The sequence below is a fragment of the Cucumis sativus genome, chromosome 7, assembly GCF_000004075.3.
Source record: "Cucumis sativus cultivar 9930 chromosome 7, Cucumber_9930_V3, whole genome shotgun sequence".
In the NCBI taxonomy this organism is placed as follows: Eukaryota; Viridiplantae; Streptophyta; class Magnoliopsida; order Cucurbitales; family Cucurbitaceae; genus Cucumis; species Cucumis sativus.
The window spans coordinates 21,734,193-21,756,206 of record NC_026661.2 but is presented as its reverse complement, the minus strand read 5'-3'; the positions used below and the strand labels follow the sequence as shown (position 1 = coordinate 21,756,206).

At 30.6% G+C, this 22,014-nt stretch overlaps 2 protein-coding genes across 2 annotated transcripts; one reads left to right on the top strand and one right to left on the bottom strand.

The window, feature by feature from the left end:
* The first annotated feature begins 1,510 nt into the window (after positions 1-1,510).
* On the top strand, positions 1,511-3,623 carry LOC101211828 (serine/threonine-protein kinase RIPK). The gene is made up of 5 exons (XM_004141766.3): positions 1,511-1,961; positions 2,055-2,190; positions 2,286-2,425; positions 2,522-2,645; positions 2,873-3,623. Exons 1-5 carry the CDS (start codon positions 1,536-1,538, stop codon positions 3,355-3,357), a joined length of 1,311 nt encoding a protein of 436 aa, XP_004141814.2. The 5' UTR covers positions 1,511-1,535; the 3' UTR covers positions 3,358-3,623.
* A 3,715-nt stretch (positions 3,624-7,338) lies between these two features.
* Positions 7,339-11,870, bottom strand: LOC101204952 (linoleate 13S-lipoxygenase 3-1, chloroplastic). Its single transcript, XM_004141657.3, has 7 exons — positions 11,374-11,870; positions 10,872-11,152; positions 10,081-10,318; positions 9,669-9,992; positions 9,175-9,368; positions 8,752-9,053; positions 7,339-8,668 (listed from the first exon to the last, which is right to left on the bottom strand). The coding sequence occupies exons 1-7, from the start codon at positions 11,732-11,734 to the stop codon at positions 7,645-7,647; spliced, it is 2,724 nt and encodes a 907-aa protein (XP_004141705.1). The 5' UTR covers positions 11,735-11,870; the 3' UTR covers positions 7,339-7,644.
* Between the last annotated feature and the right edge of the window lie 10,144 nt (positions 11,871-22,014).

The window sequence follows — 22,014 nt, the reverse complement described above, 5'->3', positions numbered from 1 at the left end:
AGTATACTTTATTAATTAAATTCCATTCCAACCTTAAATAATAGTTGCTCATATATCATGACTTAGTAGTAAAAGGCATATTTGAACATTTCTTATTTCAAAAAACAAACTCATCAAATTTAGGAACATTTTTTAAAATAGTAAAATAAATTAGAATATTTACAAATTATAGCAAAATTTTGAATTCTATCAATAATAGAAACTGATATTTTATCAAATTTGCTATTTTTTTTGACAATTGCCCTCAAATTTGTGACATACTAACTATTTGAAATTTACTTGAAAAAATCGCTATTTTCAAATATAGAAAAACGAACCAAAATATGACAGTATCATCGTCTATTTACGATAGATCACACAAATATAAACTACTAGTTGTGTGTATCTTTATAAATATACCTAAGTAGATTGTGATATTTCGCTATATTTGTAAATATTTTGAGATGTTTTTTCATTTAAAATAATTTTTCAACCAAACTAAAAGTTATAAAACTATTTTCTAAAGAATCAAATAGGAAAAAGAAAAAGGAACTAAACACACTTTGTATTAATTTATAAACTAGATTGATGTAAATATCTCATAGAAAGTATAAAAAATACTATTTACTTTTTTAAAAAATCGACCGAAACAAATGTAACTTTAAGGGCTATCAAATTTGTAATATCAATTTCGAAGTTAGAAGTTTGATTCTTCTATCCAATACATTATTAAAAGAAAGGAAAAAAATTCGATTGAAGTTAAAACTAAACTCTAATTTAATCAACTTAATCTAAAAAATAATCAAATCGATATTATATATAAATAGTTCTTAAGTTGTGTGTAATTCACACGGCGCCCACACATACAAAAATGGATGGCCTCTTCACATTCATACTCTCTTCCTCAGAACAAAATTCAACAAACGTATGAATTTGCTAAGAAATTGCAAAATCAACATATGTCCAAACAAAAATCAAAAATGAAAAACAAACCAACTTTTTGAAAATTTATGACCCTCCCACTAAAATCCCTCCTTTTCCCTAATAATCAAAGTCAAGAAAATCCAAAATCCCATCTCTTATTCCCCACACAAACTGGATTTTTAGCCTCTATTTTGAGATCTATTTCTACAGAAGTTCCCATTTCAATCCACTTGTTTCCCTTTTTGCTTACCTAAGACCACTTCTCGTTTTATAACATATCACGTTTAAGAGAGTGTAAGAAGTTCTCTTCTTCTTTGTAGGTTTTAACCTCGACGGCTTTGTGTTATAGAGTGAATGTGAAAGGCCTAAAAATTTAGGTGTATAAGAGTTATGTTAAGATAATTTCATTTATCTTTAGTACATTTGGTCATCGTTCGAACGGACCCCATATTTGAACAATGACCCACACAAAAAGAACCCAACTTGTTTAGTCATCATTAGCTTAAAAAACCTGACTTGACTTTTAATATCATTCTAGACCCCAATTCATCAGACACTATATAAACCCCAAGGACTTGTCCCAAATTTTATGAGCAGAAAACCATAACATTCCAAAAAAGCTTCAGTGAGCTATGGGTTTCAAAAAGCTATCATTATTCTCTCCAAAGTATTTGATGCCCAGTTGTTTAAAGCCAAAAAAGCTGCTCAAAGGCTCTTCTTCTTCTTCTTCTTCTTCTTCTTCAAATGGAATTCAAACTTCAAAAAAAATCTCTCTCAGAAGAATCTCATCATTTTCTGATATGAGTGTTAGATCATCTTTATCAGTTATCAGTGATCTTTCGAACTCTTGTATTGGTTCAAATCTTCAAATTTTCACCTTTAATGAACTTAAAGAACTCACTCAATGTTTCATAAAAAGTAATTATTTGGGTGAAGGAGGATTTGGGCCTGTGTTTAAAGGGTTCATTGGTGAGAATTTCAAGCCAGGTTTGAAATCACAGCAAGTGGCTGTCAAGATTTTGGACTTGGATGGCTCTCAAGGCCATAGAGAGTGGCTGGTGAATATCATTTTGATGCTTTTATGAAGTTTTTTTTTAATGTAATCTGGGGTTGATTACTGAACATTTGCTCTGTTTTTCTTTTGTTTGTAGGCTGAAGTGTTTTTTCTAGGGCAATTGAGACACCCAAATCTTGTTAATTTGATTGGATATTGTCTTGAAGATGAACAAAGGCTTCTTGTGTATGAATATATGGAAGGAGGAAACTTGGAGGATGTGTTGTTTAAAGGTAATTCAATAGGAAAGAGCTATGGCTGCTTCTATCTTTTTTCTGTTATGCTTAATTAGTTTAGTGTTCTAATATTGTTTTTCTTTTGGGTTTAGGTTGCTATGTTTCCAACTTGACATGGTTACAAAGGATGAAGATTGCATTGGGATCAGCAAAAGGTCTTGCTTTTCTTCATGAAACTGAAAAACCAATCATTTTTCGAGATTTCAAGGCTTCGAACATCCTACTCGACTCGGTAACGTCATCTCTACCTACTTAACCAATCTTTAGGAAATTTATCGTAGATCAAAATGACGCGATCACTAATATTGATATGATTTTCTTCTTTTAGGATTACAATCCCAAACTTTCGGACTTCGGATTGGCTATAAATGGTATTGACGAAGATGATATGCACGCAACGACTCGAATCATGGGGACCGAAGGTTATGCAGCCCCAGAATACGTCATGACAGGTTAGCTAGCAATTGTATTATGAAATCGACAAGTAAAGATAAATAGAAAAGTGTAAACAATAGAGAATTGAGATAGAGATTTACGTTGTTCTAGTGTGGTAGCTACATGTACATGTGCCTGTAGGGTTAGAAAGTTCATATAACACATTTAAAAGTTGTCTAAAAAAATAAAACTCACATAAATTTGCAACCATTTCTGATCAAAATTTTGTGTTTTTTTTTTTCAGGGCATTTGTCAACCATGAGTGATGTGTTCAGCTTTGGAGTATTTCTACTAGAGTTGCTAACCGGTCGACGAGCAATTGACAATAGTCGGCCGAGCCGAGAACAAAACTTAGTGGCATGGGGAAGGCATCTCTTGAAAGATTACCACAAACTTGAGAAGATAATTGATCCAAGGCTTGAGGGTCAATACTCAAATGAAGGGTCTAAAAAATTGGCTGCATTAGCTCACCAATGCCTCAGCCACCACCCAAAATGTAGGCCTTCAATGAGCTCAGTGGTGAAGGATTTGGAAGCTATTCTAAAGATGAAAGAGTTTCTAATTGAGCCATTTGTGTATATTGTCCCAAGTGAAGATATCAAAGAGTTGGAGAAACCTGCTAATCGGGACCAAAAAGGTCGAAGCTATAGGCTTAAGTTACTGTCGTCGAGGTCGAGATCGAGATCTGGTGCCGTTCATTCCGATACAACCTTTGTTGAAAATAGATAGTTGAAGTTCATGTTTTGTTAGTATAGTTTGGGCTAAAATCAATGTTGGACATAAGAAACTATAGGGGGAAACAATAGATGTTAGTTCGTTGGTTTGTTTGTTAGTTTGTTTTTGGTATTTGTTTTTCATATTTTTCTTTTGGTTTCCAAGAAGTTGAGGTCAATGAAGACCTCTTGTGAATGGAAACCTAAACAATTTTTGTTTTTTTCGATCTCTATGGAGAACTTGATGTTGTTGCTCATAAATTTTCCAATCAAGCTTTCGTAGATTTCTATCAAGTTTGTTAATATTTTGATTTCTATTCATTTAGAAGTTCTATTATCAACGTTTTATTTCAGTATGATAGATTGATTGTAGCTTTCAAAATATTTATTAACGTTTGTGTTTTGAAAAAAATCACTTGTGAAATGAAGCACAACCTTGTTTGAATGTTTTCAAATTTAAATTAGAAAACAATAGTTATGATTTAGTTATATTAATCTAGTAATATTCATTCTTAGGAAAACTAAATTTAAAAGTGATTTGTTTTACTAAAGAACATAGGTTAATGAAAAGTAGTATATCCATCAAAATGTCGATATATTCGTAAATTGTAAGGTATAATATTATTGATTTTAAAGATTAATCAATAAACGCTAATATATCTTTGTGTAAATACACCAAAAATATCAAAAAAATCTCATCAATTGATCCTAACCAATAACAAACGAGTATAACCTAATTTATAAGTGAAAATAAGTAAGGTACATATTCAAATATTGTTTTATAGTTTTTTTTATAGAATTAATATTCATCCAATATGTAATGATGTTTATTTTGATATTTCAATTTTTACTATTTACATCATGGTTTTACATTCGGTAATATCTACTTGTTGTTCTATTTCACATTGATATTCCTTTTTATCTTTGAATAAAGAGTAAAATTGTTTAGAGAAAAAACCATTTAGAAATGCAATAGTTTGTTGGTTGATAAATTTCTATGACTTATTTTACAGTGGAATTTTAACTCATGATTGTTGAATTTTATTTTACTCTTTATGAATTACTAGAAATGTGTGATTCAACCTTTGAAAATATAAAAAGAAAGAAAAGAAAAACCTCTTAACATAAATTGAAATTAAAACATAAATATTATTTAAAAAGGGGTAAAGCTCATTGAATAGGATAATAAAACTCAAATTCAATCAATGATCATCGGAAGCAAAAGAAAAAATTAACAAATTCCTTTGTACCACTTTTCTTAAATATATATTTGACTAATTAAATTATTAGTCGTCGTGAACATTTATAGATTGTTTTAAAAGTTAGAATATCGACTGATCGAACTCTAAAAATATCTAACCTTGGAGTTCTTGTGATTTAATCACTAAAGAGGAAGATGTACCTTACAAAAATTATTAACAATACTTCTACATTTCGAGGATTTCTACCATTTAAATGTGATATCGAGTATCATTCCTAAACTCGAGCTGTTACAAATTTTTTGTGAGAGGTTTTATCGAATCATAGAGAATGAATTATAACTTTTTTCGAACCAGATATGTCAATTTTAATTCAAGTCTAACTAAATTCTATCTTCCCTTAAATTATAGATACCTTATAATAGTGAAATACATAAATAAAGTCCATTTTGAAAGTAACAAAAGTATTGCTAATTAAAAAGAAAAAAAAAAGAATTTTCTAAGGAAACATCAGCTAGTGCATCTAAACCTGCATCCATCTTTATATTACGAATGAGCACAATATATCAAAAAATTGAGTCGACAGAGACCAAACCGAAGTCGATTAGTCGAAAAACGAAAGGGGTCGGTTTCAAAAAGCTCAAAATCGAGGATTTCCAAAATATATTTTTATGTGTTAAACCGACCTTTACTCATCAATGTCTAAGTTAGTTTGACCCTTTACCAAACCGACTATAGTCGAGTTGTGATCAATTTTGTCAGAAAACCAACTCCAACCAATCGAGATCGCTCCTACTTTATGCAATCCACCCCGAGTTTTCAATTATAGGTTCTCACATGGTACACCTTTTCTCGGTTGTGTATCCATTTGATTTTCCTCATGGGGTGGAAAAGTTGAAATCCATAGCATGAAATTCAAAGTTGAAAATGGAAAAATTGAAATGTCTAAATTAATGGTTGCTATCATATTGTTGAATGGTATAGCCCAATATTTCATATCTTTACCAACCCACTCAAATTTAAAAGGGTTGTAGTCCACCAACTCAACTCAACTTGTGGTTTGATTTGGTACCATTTTTCATGTGTTTGTTTTTGGGCTTTTAGTTTATGTTTATCATTCTAATCTTTCAAATTATGGAAAGAAAAACAAATTTTCATTATGTTTCATCATTGCTCTTTACTGTTTTTGCCTTTGAACATTAACTTCTTTTATCTTTTTTGAAAAGATTAATCAAACTATAAATTAGTCAAACCATATTAATTTCAAATTTTCTTTCCAAGCCAAATATTTTTTTTGTTTTATTTTATTTATTAAACAAATTGAAATGTTAGCTTTTAAGTTTTCTCGGCTAAGAAACATTTTTACTCTCTAAACTTTCAATTTTGTATCAATTTAGTCATTGAACTTTTGTATGTAACAGTTTAGTTATTGTACTTCCGAATTTGTAACAGTTTAGTTTCTAACATAAGCAAAATTAATCAAAATTTAATGTCAATTTTTACTATTATATGATGTACGCATTGTCTTTTATAAAAATTATCGAGACTCTAATTAATTTATCAATCTATTTATGGAAGATCTCTTATTAAATTTTCACACACATTTTTACATTAATATAGACTAAATCGTTGAAAAATTTAAACATTAAAGATAAGTTGAAATTGTTAGATAGTAAATATTAAGGACTAAATTGTTAAAAAATTAAAAGTTTATAAAGGAAATCGTTACAAATCAAAGTTTAAAGACTAAATTGTTACTTCTATAAAAGTTGGGGAATAGAAGTATTCTTTTACCTAAAATGTTAAACCTATGTTATAATAATATGTTTGTTTTTTAAGTTGAACTTATACCACCAAAGTATCAAATCATTGGCTTTTGGAACGATAGCGGGATTTTATCAATTTACATACGTCGGTGGTAGTTTGCTTGAATTCAAACATTATTTTTAGTTATTAAAAAATGATGTCATTAAATAGGAGATTGGAAAGTTGTTAATTTTCCAAATGTGAAATATGATTATTCACTAACACTATTGTTTAATTATTTTTTCAACCTATATATACACACATCCATACATATACACACACATACACACGTGTTGTATAAGTTCCTAATTAATATGATCATGTTAAATAGGAAATTCATAAAAAAAAATTAATTTAGTTAGAATACCATTAAAATTTCTCTTATTCTATATCGAATCATTTCATAGAATGTCATCAATTGGAAGCTTTCTTAATTAATTCAAGATATAGAAATATTGATTTTCTAAACAAATAAATAAAATCAAGAGTTCAAACCTCTTACATATTAATCATAAATCAATTTATTTATATGATAATTATGAAACTCTACTTTACATCAAATAATGTGCTTTATGTGCCTTTTCAAGCCGAACTAAAAATACAAAATTTATACTACTTTTTCGTTTACAATATATAAAAATGAACTTAAAATCTCTAATTTTGAAACTAATTAATAGTACAAATTTACGTGTAAATTGAACTAGGAACATTTTAGAAATGTTTAAATGCATATAAAATCTTGATATTTTACTTTTAAAATTTTATTTCTCACCAATTATAGTTAATATTATAAGATATTATAAGACATATTCACTACATATAGATATATGTTAAATAAAGTATTTAGATAATTTTATCTACAAATTTATCAAGATGTTAATTTAACTCATCTATTTGTAGTTTTAAGAAGAATTATATTTATCGTCCTTAATTAATTATCTATCAAATTAAACTATATAAGAAGTTTGGATATACGTTAGGTTATAAGAATCTTCCATTACAATTTACCATCATATTATAAATTAAAAATGGTTCTACATTAAGCTTCAATGCATATTCTACACATCCTATAGACCAATTGAACAAACTTTATTGCTTAATTAATTTCATCTAATTAATCATTAAAGCTACGAGGCTTTACAGCATTTACAAAAATATCCCTAAATTTTTACTATTTTCTTTTCCCTCTCTAAAATATTTAAATAAATTCATATAAATATTCCTCCCTCGCGTCACGTTTCTTTTGAAACACTGACCTCTTAAACTCAACTCAACAATGGCGGGAAATGGAATTCCCCTCAAATCGACACACTATTTGGTACTCCCCGGCAGGTAACTCCCGGTTCCGAGCTCGGCGCTAGCAGTTCATACGGCAAAACTCCGGCGCCGCACCGGTTCTTCAGCCGTCCATCTGCATTTCTTCTATCGATTTCCTTCTCGATCCTTCCGATCTCCGCCGAGAATCCGTAAAATGCCTCCACCATCTCCGCATCCCCCGTCCAAATCGATGGCTGCTGTCTTTCTCCGAGGTACTCCTCGTCCGGCGAGTGAGTTGATAGTGTATCTACTACCGCCATGAACTTCGTCGCCTGCAGGACACTAGGCAACGCTGAGAGGAAATACTTCTGAGGATCGTTCAGGAAGATCGTGTACTCTGGATCGTTCTCGTCGGGAATTAGTCGACGCATTAATGGAGGTCGGTTTGGTACGTAGCCTCCGTATGGATACTGGCCGAAGTTTAGTGCTGCGTGTTGTGCTGATGAGAGCCAGATGAGCGTGGTGAGAATGGAGATGAGATCGTCGCAGTTGTTCAATTCTGGCCACCAGGTTTCATGGCGGAGATCGCCGTGGCCTACATGGATGGACTCCCAGTACCAGGATTGCAACTCTTCATCTTCGCGGATCATGTTAGGGTTTGGATAGTAATGAGTTACATAGGTTTTTACCCAATTCTCGATTGCGGCCCAAATAAGAAGCCCATCGCTAGCGTATGGATAATCCTCCATCAAAAGCTTGAGTCCATGAGGCTTTGAAGGGTCCGGTTCAGCCATTCCCCTGCGTATGAGATCGGCGGGAAGGCCTTCCATGTCGAAGCGCCAAAAATTTTTGTAAGCTGCGGCACTGATCTCCATGCAGTAACGGCCTGGAGTGAAGCAAGACTCGATCACTCCGTCGCCACTGATCAGGCTTTGGCGCGCTAATGCGTTGATCTCCATTGTGTATCGCATGTGTGGGTCTAAGAGCTTGAAGATTGGGTGCATTGCGCTTAGGTGCCTGTGTGCTGCCAATATGAATGGCTCTAAGGTTGCATGCGTTCTCAACCTGTCATCAATAGTAAGCCATTTTTAGTAATCAGAAAGCTTAATCCATTTCGTCTTTTGGAGTTATAAAGTTTGCTCAATTACCAGTGATTAACAAGTTGATGAACTCCGGCGTCGTTGGAGCAGACGTGAGCCTTGGCGAGCTGCCATGTCCAGTTGCTTGTGGCGTCGACTGGTGGAGTTACGACGCGCTTTGATCGAGAACTTGGTGCGGTTGATGGAAGGCTGAGCTCTATGGCGATAGGTTTGAGAGTTCCAAGTGGTGTCAAGAAGAATATTGTGCGAGTTGCATATGTTTTCCGGCCGTCGAGAGAGTTGATCCGATCAATAAATGGAAGGTAAACATCATGGTAGTCCACTATAAACAATTTGTTTTCATCCAATGCCTGTAACAATCAAAGCAATTTGAAGGGAGATGATATTAGGATTTGAAAATGTGGTTGTCAATTCTTGTTTTAGTGAGAAAATATCTGAGTGATAGGTTAACATCTTGACGTGATAATTCACCTGCTGCACGGTCATCCCATTAATTTGGCCAAGAATGTGCTCTTCTTTAAGGGAAGATTCCAGTGGACCATAAACGTCGGGATCAAGGTTGCTCACAGGAGGGAAAACCTTGAGTCTCTCAATGTTGACTGGGTTAACTCCTGCTATTGCTTGGCGGGCGAATTCGTCATCTCGCAGCCAGGCAAACTTGTCCTCTGCAAGTTCAACATGACTCACAAAATTAATTTCGATGAAAGTTAGTTAAGAATGATTTGGGTTTGTCAATTTTGCATTCAAGCAAAAATTGATGTGGTATGGCAATGCCTATCTAGGAAGGTAGCTTCTGGGGTTACCAAAGTTGAAAAGACTTTTCTATTTCATTAATTTGGATTGTTTTAATTCTGTAAAACAGTTGATTTGAATCTTTATGAGAAGTAATTTTGCAAACTGATGGTATGTTAGTCAATTGCATGCTTGTATGAATAACACTTTTAAAGGATGATGATGTCACTTACTGGAAAGGATCTTGGGTGTGTTGTATCTTAACAGTCCTTGGCTGGATTCACTCACAACTCTTGGCAGTGGGAGCTTCTTTAGGAGTTCATCTTGCAAGCCTAATTTAAGGAGAACCCCTTCACTGTAAAGGCTGTCAATATCTGAGAAACCATGGAAATCATGTTTGTTTGACAAAATGCTGGCTTTGAGGGATGGAATTAAGTTGTGAAGAACTGCCTTAAGCCTCCCAAGAGAGAAAGAAGTTTTTTTAGACTCCTCAAACTGTTCGTCCCTTGGCACGTACATGGGTAACGGTTTCTCAACTCGACTCTCTGCAGTCATATCTGTAGTATACATACCGTTATAAGATAAGGATTTTATATAGCTTTTGGTAATCATTGTTATAATTCAAAGGCTGGTGTCAAATTTTACCAGTCTCGGAAGGGGCACGTCCGGTGCGACATCTTCTAGGATATGGAATTTTCTCACCACCAAGCCTTGGGCGAGCGTATTCTATTCCTTTGTCTGGATTTCCCAAATCATTGTACACATCAAAGTCATATACTCGATCAGACAGTTTTCTTTCTCCTTTCCCATCACCTCTAATGTCTTTAAGCTCAATCTCTCTTAATTTTTTAATCCCTGCAGGTGTTTCACCTGGAAGATAAGGCTGCAGAATTGTGGAACACACATTAGATAGCCATTCAAAAATTTACAGCAAGATTGAAAGAGAACATGCGATTTTGCAGGAAGGTTCGATTACAATTTTTAGCTCTTTTCGGTTTGAAATTATTCTTCTTCATTTATGATTGGCATGCTCATAATCGCAAAAGTAGCAAACTTGATGATTTGATTATAGTTTTGTTAGATCGAATTCTGGGTCCACAGGCAATCTTATCAAATAGTTTAGCAGATTCAGAACTGTAGAAAGGAATGAAACAATTAAATAAAGAATAGTTTCGAACGGAAAACAAAGGCTTGCAAATTCTCCTCCCTTTCTTTTCACCTCCCCTATAGTCTATGATATGGGACTTATATTTGTCATTCATTAAAATGACAAGAGGACGTGGAGACATTTAAAAACAGATATATGAAACAATACATCACATCAGCTTTAACTCGCATTATCTCATAAAGGTCTTTATTATTTAGTTGAAAACAAATTACAAAAGCTGAACTAAGAAAAAACGTTGATATTTTATTTTTACTTTTTTAAAATTTACCTTATTAGAGAAAAATATCCTCTTCGCAGGGTGATCTTTTCTGGACTGAACCCAGGAATTGCAGGGGAAATGAATAGGATCATTTGCAAATTGCTCGATTGTGATAGTCTCCAAGAAGAATTCCTGTTGATGCTTGTTGGTAATTGTGATGGCTCCAGGCTCTCCAAAGTCCGAGGTCAGTAAAAAATCTGCTATGTAATTTACTCTCTCGGCTTTTAGATTAGTTTTCTTTGACCAATCTTTCAAAACAGCCTCGTTGCTTTTCTTTGGAGCGTTTGTTTCTTCAATGTTCCAAATGAAAATCAATTCAGTAAAACTCTTTTAGATTCAGACAAAATCAGATAAAACTATTATAGTCAGGAAGAAGACAAAAGGTTTTCTCAAAAAAACTACAACGAAAACATGAAAACAAAGCAAACCCAGAAGTGGAAAACTCATAGGACGTCCATAAATTGGAAAAAAGAACACAAATAAACAAAAAAAAAAAGGAAAAATGACTCACTTGGGTCAATCTCGGTGCTGATAAGTTGGAGAACAACGTTCTGGCCAATCCTATCAGTGAGAGCATCCAAATGCTTAACAATAGTTTCTTTAATGTCTTCCTTGTTCTTGTTTCTGATAGTTACAACGGCTCTGACCTTGTATTTAACCGGCTTCTCGGCCAAGGGGACAGCCTGGATTAAATCCTCACTGATAGCAGCCACAGGGCTGTTCACAGCCTTCCTTAGTTGTGCAACCACCTGCCTTTTCTCTACTGGAACCACCCAAATTGGCCTGAATAATTGCTTACCTTGAAACTGAGAAGCAACACAGGATGTTTTGTGAAGAAAAGATGATCCAATAATTTCATTTGCTAGTGCCATCCAGTTTTCTTTCTCTTATTCCTTGGGAACTGGGAAGTTGATTTCTTTTGTAGAGATGGGAAAAAATGGAGGTTGGAAGAGAAAGTGTTAAGGGAAAATAGATTGGTTCGGAAACCACCAAGTTCTTATTGATTGGTCTTGCCACTGGGTTCTCCTTTTATACAGTTTAGAGAGGGAAACGCCAAAAGGCAGAGAGAGAGAGAGAGAGAGAGAGAGAGAGAGCAGCTTTTTCTTCCATAGATCTCACCGTCCACACGTTTTACGAAAACTTTTATTTTGCTTTATTTTTTTTTCTTACAAATAACTTCAACAGTGAACGCTAAAATAAGATTCAATTGTAATTAACATGTTGTCTTCTTTTAGACGTGGGATAGAAATAATAACCTTTCATTGTTATTATAAATGTAAAATGAAAGATAACAAAGAAATCTATAAAATTGAGGTAAAAAACTTCAAATCAGAAAAAGAAACCGTGAACTAGAAAAATTGTATCATGTAAAATTAATCTCTACAATTCTATAACGAAAACACTTTCAAAACATTATAATTTAAAATAAATAGAAAAAATATAGACTCTTCTCGAAGTCATCAAGAAAATGAACCTTTTTTTATATTTTATCAAAACTGAACTATAGAATAAGATTTTTGTGGAGAGATTTGTTTAAATCCGATTAAGTAGGTTAACTATACTAGTTTTGTACTTTATTCACTGAGATTTATTGCAAGAACATCATTAAATTATTTGAGGGGATTAATTCTATTTGTAGGAGAGTATTTGATAATTAGGTCTGGATTAATCTTTATTATTATTATTATTTTTTAAAAATACCATTACCGAGGATTAAAAATGTTTTTTAATTGATGGTATTTGGTTAAAGTTATAAATGATGCTTTTAACAGAAACAAACAAGTAGTTAACACATTTTCAAACACACTCAACAAAACTTTAAAAGCTTTTAAAGGAAATATTTTATTAGTCTAGATTATTTGGGCACTAGCATAAATTTAAAATATGTCACTATATAGTTTCACTATCATAAATTAATAAAGAAATTATCACCACGTTTTAATAAAAAAATTGATTGAACTAGATATCCTTACACAATACTATTTCAATGCTTATATTCTTTTATTCTAAGTAATAGTGTTTTATCAATTCAAACATCGTCTTTTTAAGCGGTTGGATTTAACTTTTTAAATGTTCAAATTTAAGAGTAAATTATTTGAAAAAATAAAATTGAACTTTTGAAACATTGAAACACTCGTAAAGTTTATCTTAAACCATTTTTATCAAATATATATATATATATTTATAGTCAATGGAGATTGATAAAATACACCTACTTATAGAAAGTAGAAAGAAGAAAGAAGAAAGAAGAAAGAAGAAAGAAGAGAGAAGAGAGAAGAGAGAAGAGAGAAGAGGGAGAATAGTGGGATTATTTAAGAATTTGGAATCTTAAATAAAATAATTAAAGAACTTATAAAAGTAAGTTGATTTAGAAGTAGTTTTTAAAATTGCATAGTGTGGTCTTGTTTTTAAAATGTTGAAAAGAAAACATGTTTCATTTGGAGATTTCAAACGAGTGGGGCTGCTGCTTGTCCCAGTCAAAACGAGTTTCAGATTTTCCGAGTAAAGAGAAGCAGACCCTTAGGAAACCGGATAGAACCTGGGCTAGGTTTCTCTAACTTTTTCTCTCACCATCTCAAAAATCTCCCTACCCTTTTCTCATAATCCCCACTTTCTCCTTCCTGCCTTTTTTTTTTAACTCCAATTTCTTTATTGCTTCCCAAAACCATATCCTACGTCACTCCCGTTTTAAATTTATATATTAAATTTATTACTATCAATATTCTTGATTCTTTGCTGGATTAAATTAAACTAGAAGTCTCTGTCCCTTCCTTCCATTCTCTATCACACCAGAAGGTGTTTCTTTTAAAAAACATTTGGTCATTTTGGTATCAACATATATTGAATCCATGATCTTTTAGATAACATTTGGGACGTAGAGTGAATTATTATAATTTGTGAATTATTATAGGTTGTATTTGAGGTGCGGACTATTAGAGTTTATATTTAGAAAAGTTAGAAATAGTGAAAGAAATGAGTAAGAAATAGTGAAAGAAATGAGCAAGAAATAGTGACATCGGTGAAGAATAGTGAAAGAGGAGTGAGGAATAGTGACAAATGATAAATAAAGAAAAAGTAAAATAACACTAATACTAATCTTACGATTATGATAACCCTCAGGCAAACTTAGAGTATGTTAAAATAGTCTACTTGACTCCTTCATCGTCTTAGCAGTGACACAGACCATATTACAAAATAAAAGGAATAAAATGTTTTCTGAACCAAAATATAATGTTAAGATTACAGTGGTTGCTTAGAAGGTGATTAGTGCAGTATACTGGAGTCAAATAGCTGTCTTTGTAAGTTAGTTGAAGTTGTGTACTTCTACCCAAACTTTCACGTATATATAAAGAAAATAAAATTAGAAATAATATAAGAATGCAAAATAAAGAAATCAAACTCTTGAAAAATATTTTATTCTCTAATTAATCTGAAAAGACTTAATATTATTACAACAATTTGATTCTATCCTAATTTTACAACCCCAAAGTGGCTAAGAGTTGATTAAATAAAATATACTAAAATCTATTTAAAATATTTACAAATGTTTGAGTTTATATGGTTTGTCAAACCAGAAAAACCATCTTAAATATTTGATTATATACCTAAATTCAATCTTAGAATAAACACTTTGAAATACTAAGTCAAACATTTCTTAATTAAATATTTGGCAAAAAGTTAGAAAGAGATAAAAGGCTATTCAATTTTTAAATATCATAATTTACTCTTCTTTTTTTTTTTCCATATAATATGCCGCCAGTTTGGCAGCCTAATTAGGTGTCGAATTTGAAGGCACAGTCGGTCATCTTACAAACCGATTTATATTTTCTCTTGACCCAAAAATACTTTGGTAGGGAAAAAAACTTTTTTATTGTAGATTTTGAGTCTAAATTCTATTTGACCCTTAAAATTTAAAATGTAACATCTTGGAATGTAGGACTAAGAAAACTATAATTAAAAATAAAATCTAGGGATCAAAAAATTATTTTTCTAATATTTAATATAGTAATTGACATTTTATTTTAGCCTTTTAAAATGGTTATCCTTTGAATCATCAATTTTGCTCTAAAAATTGTTTGAGTTTTTAAGCTTTTACTTTGTCAGATCACTGAAACATGGGTTTGGTTATAACAAAATTGTTTATTAAAATCTCATAGTATTTTTAAAAAAAAGCAAAGTACAAATGAGTTTAAATGTTTACCAAACTTTAGAGTTTGAATGGGATGAAGAATTCAAGGAGGCCAAAATGAAGATGAATATTTGACCATCCAATGCGTACACATTGAGTGTCAATCTTAATTCTTTATGTCTGAGCACTCCCCCAATTGAATAACTTTAATAAAAAAAGATCGAAAATTCCATCCTTTCACGTAATAACATTGTTCAAAAGAGTTTAAAATTTGAACAAAGTGTTTTTTTTTTTCTCAACTTAGTCAAAATAGACAATTGTCTTTAGAATTTATTTTAATGAATTCCTAGTTCTTTTTTGCATTAAATTTTGCCATTAAATCATGAGAAATCTTTGAAAGCCAAAGTATTTAAAGGCTATTTGTTTAAATTAATTGGAGCATTCTTAATTCTATGTCCAGAATTTTCCTATCATACCTCAAGAATGATATCATACGATGATGATGATTCAAATGTTCAAAAAATCAATGTGGAAAATTCTCTCTTTTAAAAAATTTCAAAGGGGAAATTAAAGGTTGAAATCTCTTATATGAGGACTTGAATTTTAGAGTCATGGAGTATGAATCAAGGAATCCTTGCAACAAAAATGGATTGTAGATAAAATTATAAAAACCAAAACCATTGTTTTATTTTTTAAAAAAGTACAATTAATATTAAATCATGTAATAAATATTATAATGAGTGAAAATAACACAGAATTTTAAAATTGACAAAGTACAAATGTGATGGCTTAAACAAACATATTAATTTTAAAAATACAATAACTTTAAATTAATAATAAATAGGTTTTGGTGGAATAAATAATAATAATAATAATCCATTGGAATGAGAAAACAAATAGGGTTTTGAGTTGGTGTATCTGTGGTCAGATCAGTAATCAAAAGGAATAGATTTTGTAGGTTTCTTCGAAGGTCCCATCTTGACTTTTCTTTCAAATCTCATTAATCAATTAATTAATTAACAAATCAACATATAAACAAATGTCCGTACAGTCGCAACAATAGCAATCAACGATCTAGCGAATTGACCACCGTCCATGAACCATTTCTGGTCCGAACCGAACTGCGCCATCGTCCTCTAAATTACCACCACTTCCTTTCTCGCTCTCTTATGTCCATAAAATTTATGATCTTTTAATCCAAAGCCTAAATTTTCTAACTTTTTTTTTTGTCCATTTATTTGACTAAGGTCTAAGAAATACAAATTAATTATTATTATTCTCATTATATATACATATAAAATACTCTTTCTTGAGAGAGTTGAAGAGGTCTTGAGTTCTTCAAAGTATACTTCTTATCCTTGAGAGAGTTGTTGGATGATCTAGTATCAACTCTTCCTCTAGCACTTGTATGTTGTTTTGTGTAATTGCAATGTGTTTAGAGGATTGCGACCTTCGAGGGTATAGAGCTCGATTTAGATACTTTTTAATTAGTACAATTCATTGGGCTTGATTGATCCGTTGGTTGGCTTAAAACTTGATAGATTGACTTTTCAGTTTTTGAGAGTACACATCCTCCAATTTCGTCTCTCTATTTTCTTGGCCTTTCGTTTGTCCATGAGTTTTGGATTGTGCTTGGGACAATCCTCGACAAATTTAACCTCCTTTCTAACAGAAAAAGAAAAAAAAAAGATGAAAATCATTAAAGAAATTAACCTAAAAAACAAAATAGGGTAAGATTTTGGTTCATTTTTTTATTTGGTAATTGAGATTTTTACCCCTAAAATTTTATCTCTACCAAGTGAATAAAACTACATTGTGAGTATTAGTTATTTTAATTGTTTTTGGTTTTTTAAGAAGAGAAAGTAATATTTGGATGCAGCCTATATTGTAATTATTTACGAAGAAAAACTCATAAATATATTAAAGAAATGCAAAATAAAGAGCCACACATTAAAAAAAAAATAACGCTATTGATCGAGGAAGAAGAAATGTGTCACCTTGAATGGACCAATTATTTGCTTTTAAGAAAATAAGTATGAATATTAGAGTTTGAAATGAAGTGTGTTTTTTACCTACTTTATTTGTGTGGTAAATGCATTATTTGTATAACTTTGTATTTTTAGTTTTGGGAGAATATTTAGTTGAGTTTATAGGTAAAATCAATAAACATTACTAATTTTTAGTATTGCACTATTAATAATAAATAAATATTAATTGGATTTGTATAATTGTAAAAAAAAAAAGAAAAAAACCCTTAAAAATGGTCCATTCATTTATAAACTCGAAAGTGATTGTTAAGAAAAAGTCAAAAAATGACAAATATAATCGTATTTAATAATTGAAAAATGAGTATGCTAAATAAATACATTACTAATACAATGTGACATTTTGTAAATAATTTTCCATGCAATGTGGGATATCTTTTATATTTTTCTATGTCGGTCTTATTATGTGTGTAACAAGTAACCACATATTATATCAATAATACTCCAAACCTCTTTAATTCAATATATATCTATATATATACATACACTATTCCTAGTTTATTTTTTCAAAGCTCTTTAATTCAATATATTCCTATTCCTAGTTTTTTTTTTCAACCATCCCATATAAAATAGTGTGGATTAAAGTTTGATTGAACTCTTCAAATGTGTGTGTATATACACACACAATAGTGACGATTTTGAAACCTTTGTTGACGGAGTTTTATAAACCAGTAAAGTAATTTAGAAAAAAATGTAAAGAACGAGATTTTAACTTAGATCTAGAGAGACGTGGATGACAATTTTATCACAAAGGTAATTAAGAAAATTGGTATTTTCAAAGTGTATATATATATATTACATAAAAAGTATAAAGTTAGAGAGAACTTAAATTGTGTAACCTATATTAAATCCACAAGTATGTGTATATATATTCCGTTACGAAAAGAAGAAAAGACTTTTATCTTTTAGTTATCGAGAATCTATACTATAACTCATTAGGATCATTTTTATAACGTTTAATAACCTCTTCTCTAATAAAATTTTATTTTATCATTCAAGACAAACTTTATGTCTTATCTAATATAATATCATAGATAAGATATAAGTTCTTTATAGACTATTTAAAAATCAATAACTTATTAGAATAATTCAAATACTTGAAATGTTTCACTTTTGAAACTTCGAAAATAAACCAATATCATAAATTAATTCAAATCTTTTATATCAAAAGAGTATGGTTTACTCTTAAAATTAGATTTAGTTTAAGAGAAAAGAGAGAAATTAGAATGAATGAATGTGAACATGATTTTCAATGCTTTGCTCTCACATTTATTGCATTGGATGGAAGGACGAAAATGACCTTAGAAGGGGACGCACAACAACGGAGCACCGACCAACGGAAAGTCAGTCCGTAATTCTTAGTCTGCCGTTTGATTAACTGAAGATAATGTCACGAGGAGATCCCAACCGTTGATTTAATAACAGTCAATGGCTATGGTTGGTACGTATTCAACTCATGGGCCCCTCCACTCCAGTTCATTACTAAAACGAACAAAGGTGTCTTCCACTCTCATTCCCTTTCTTAGTTCTTCCATCTTTTTCTCATTTTCTCTCCCTAATTAAAAGATTAATAATTGAGCTTTGCCATTTTTGAGTTTTCTTTTTTAATCTTAAATAGAAATCTAAATTTCAAAATAGTTTTGAAATGTAACTAGAAATTTTATATTAAACGTATGGTATAATAAACACTATAAATATTATGATTTGTTATATAGAGTTTGAAGCATTAAAACTAAGAAGAATTTGAACTTATCGATGAATTGGTATGATAAGTATATTCTAACTATGAATGAAAAAATTATCTCATAGTCTTAAATTATAAAATAAAATAAATCAAATCAAATTCTTATTACTTATTTATATATATAATTAATGTAAATGTGAATTTAAAATTTACCTCAAACAGAAAAGAATAATATATTTTTTTCCGAAGAAAGTTCATATCAGCATTTTTTTTAAAAAAAAAATTTTTGTTAGATAACAATTAGAAATAAGTTAGTATTTTTTTTCTCTTTTTAAAAAATTTATTGTATGACATTATTAAAATTTGAGCAATAAAATAATAGAAATTTAAGAAAATAAAATGATTGAAATTTAGAAAAGAATTTGATATTTAGGGGGAAAAATCTTAGTTTCAAGGTTTATTATTTTAAAATATTTTTCTAAATATTCACTTTTCCAATATTAGAGTTAACGTCATTAATTAATTTTAAATTATTATAATTAAATTTCACTAATTTTCGATCACTTTTATAAAAGTAACCTAAAAGTAATATCCCCAACTACGTTGTAAGTTAGTTAAGAGGCAGAATCACTACAATGAATCTATATTAGTAACATTATTCACTTCTTTCTAATACTTCCCTTTAATTCACACTAACTTTTATTTAGTTAATATATCACCCTAATAAAAAAAATGGTAATATCTATAAACATGTAAGTACAGTTAAATATGAGTCGAATTTATACTACTAATTACAAGATTTGATGTTCAATTCTCTACCACACGTAATAAAAAGAAAATAAAACAAAGATATGATAATGAAAGTTTTTAAGATAGAATCATAAAGTAGAAAGAATATATTATAAAACTATAGGATAGCACTTAAGTTGAAAACCTACTTCAATCCATAAAGGATAAAAGTGAGAATTTAAACTAGTATTCCCATTATTTTCTTTAAAAAAAAAGTAATAATTTTTAAATAGTAAAGATTTTGCAAATGGTCATTCACCTTTTTTTTTTTAGCCACTCTCATTAAATGGTATAGGAAGATTATCAAACTCTATAAAGATTCATATCTTCAACCATTATTACACAATATATCAATACAACATATCAAATCACACTCTATTTTTGGGTATTTACTTTTAAATTTTATGTTTGTGTTTATGGTAAAGTTAGGTGTAATTTAGTTGTCCATATTCAGTGTTCTAATAGTTCACATGTCATACTTCCTTATGTGTCAGGTTGTTGATCACGTTTCTTGTAAATATACGTTAATAGTGTTCAAGTTATTCCACTTCCTACTTGCTATTTGATGGATACGGTGGACGTGTGTAGCTAAAATAAGGATCAAATTTTATCCTAATTAAAATGAAATTAGGGTTATTGAAATTCAAACCTTGAAACTCTTGATCTTTGTAGTCTTCACACGATCACGGACTGAATCACCACTAGTGTTGACCCGCTATTCTCCAGATTTAGAACTAGGTTATGGGATCTGATGCGTGAAGGATTTGAGAGAGATATTTAGTTGTTGTAAATATTATACTCTATTTGGTGGCCATTTGAGACTGCCAAAACACGTACGTAAAAAGTTAAATATAAAAATATTAATTTAAAAAACCATTTAAATGTCTTTTAAGCTAAATTCATCTTTATGCAACCCACCAACTTTAATCACATTTTATAACAACTCATATTATAGAATGTAACTATCACGCACACAAGTATCAAATATCTGATGCATGTTTTCTTTAATTTTCAATACTTGTATATCTATCTTCGACTTACTATACACTTAGTTATCACTTTAAGAGACGCACGTGTGTATCAAGTTGATACCAACGCTCAATCACAAATTATGTTTATGGGTATGGTCAATTTACTCTACTTTCTAAAACATATATTTGATTCATCTTTCTTGGAAAGGCATGTGCATACCTTGGAACCATATTCCAAGTAATTGATCAAAAGTTATTCCTTTGAATTAGCCAACTATTTGTATGCCTATTTTTTCATAACATTAAATCAATGCTCCCACGTTTTTGTCCTTTTTTTCCTCAATAATTCACTTTTCTTTTTCTTTTTTTTTTTTTAAAAAGTTCTTCTTTTTGGGGTGCAACAAATTTCCACCTTTTTTTTTCTATTTGATTGTCTTTTTTCTTTTTCTCAAAAGTCATAATCTTTAATCATCACAACTTCACAATAATTGCTTTCTCATAGTCAACTAGGTCAACTAATTCTTCTCTTATTTTATAATTAAACATTAAACACACATTTATGATTGCATGATTGTTGCTATTATTTAACTTAAAATTAAGAATGAACGCTTACAAACTGTGAGTAGAAGAGAAGATTTTTCATCAAAAGGTATGTTGTTTGTGTAGTATTAAATTTTCATCTATATGTTGATATTTGTATAAAAGATGTTGTGCTTATCCTCGTCTATGTTATTTACATGAAGATTGAATTGTACGATGAATGATATTCATTGAGATCGAAAGACAATTATCTTGAAAACGTAACCCTCAATATAATACAATATACCCTAAATTATCTACATAGTGACTATAGTATATGTCTTAATTATACTATAATATAATTTTTTAAAAATCAAATGTAATTTTGACAATAGCATATACCTTAAATGCACTCAATATATATATATATATATATAAAAATAAGTGACGTTATGAGTTTTTTTTATAAAAAAAAAACGGAGGTGAGAGAGAAACAATAGGTTTATTTACAAATCATTTTAATTTTTTCAAAAAAATTCAAGAATGATGAAGATACTTAAAATAAGATCTTTTTCAAGTTTCCTAATTTAGAACATTCTTAAATTAATTGTAGTATAGGATCTAAATAGCAATTGTGCCCTAATTTGATTTTAATTATTGAAGAATGTTAGACATTCATGTAAATAACATTAATTTAATAGTCTTAGAAAGCCCTTAAATACATACCGATTCCTCAATTTTAACGAAGATGAAGAGCTTGGGCCTTGGGGAAAGCTTGAGTAGAACCTGGAGTCCATTAGAACTTGGGCCCCGTTGCGGAACTATGTCTATACGTGAAGCCCTACATGGTTTGGGCCTCGAGAAACTTCGATAGAACGTGAAGCTCATTCCTCACTTTTAACGAAGATGAAGAACTTGGGCCTTGAGGAAAGCTTGAGTAGAGCCTCAAGTCCATAAGAATTTGGGCCTCGATAAGTAACTATGTCAACACGTGAAGCCCTACATGATTTGGGCC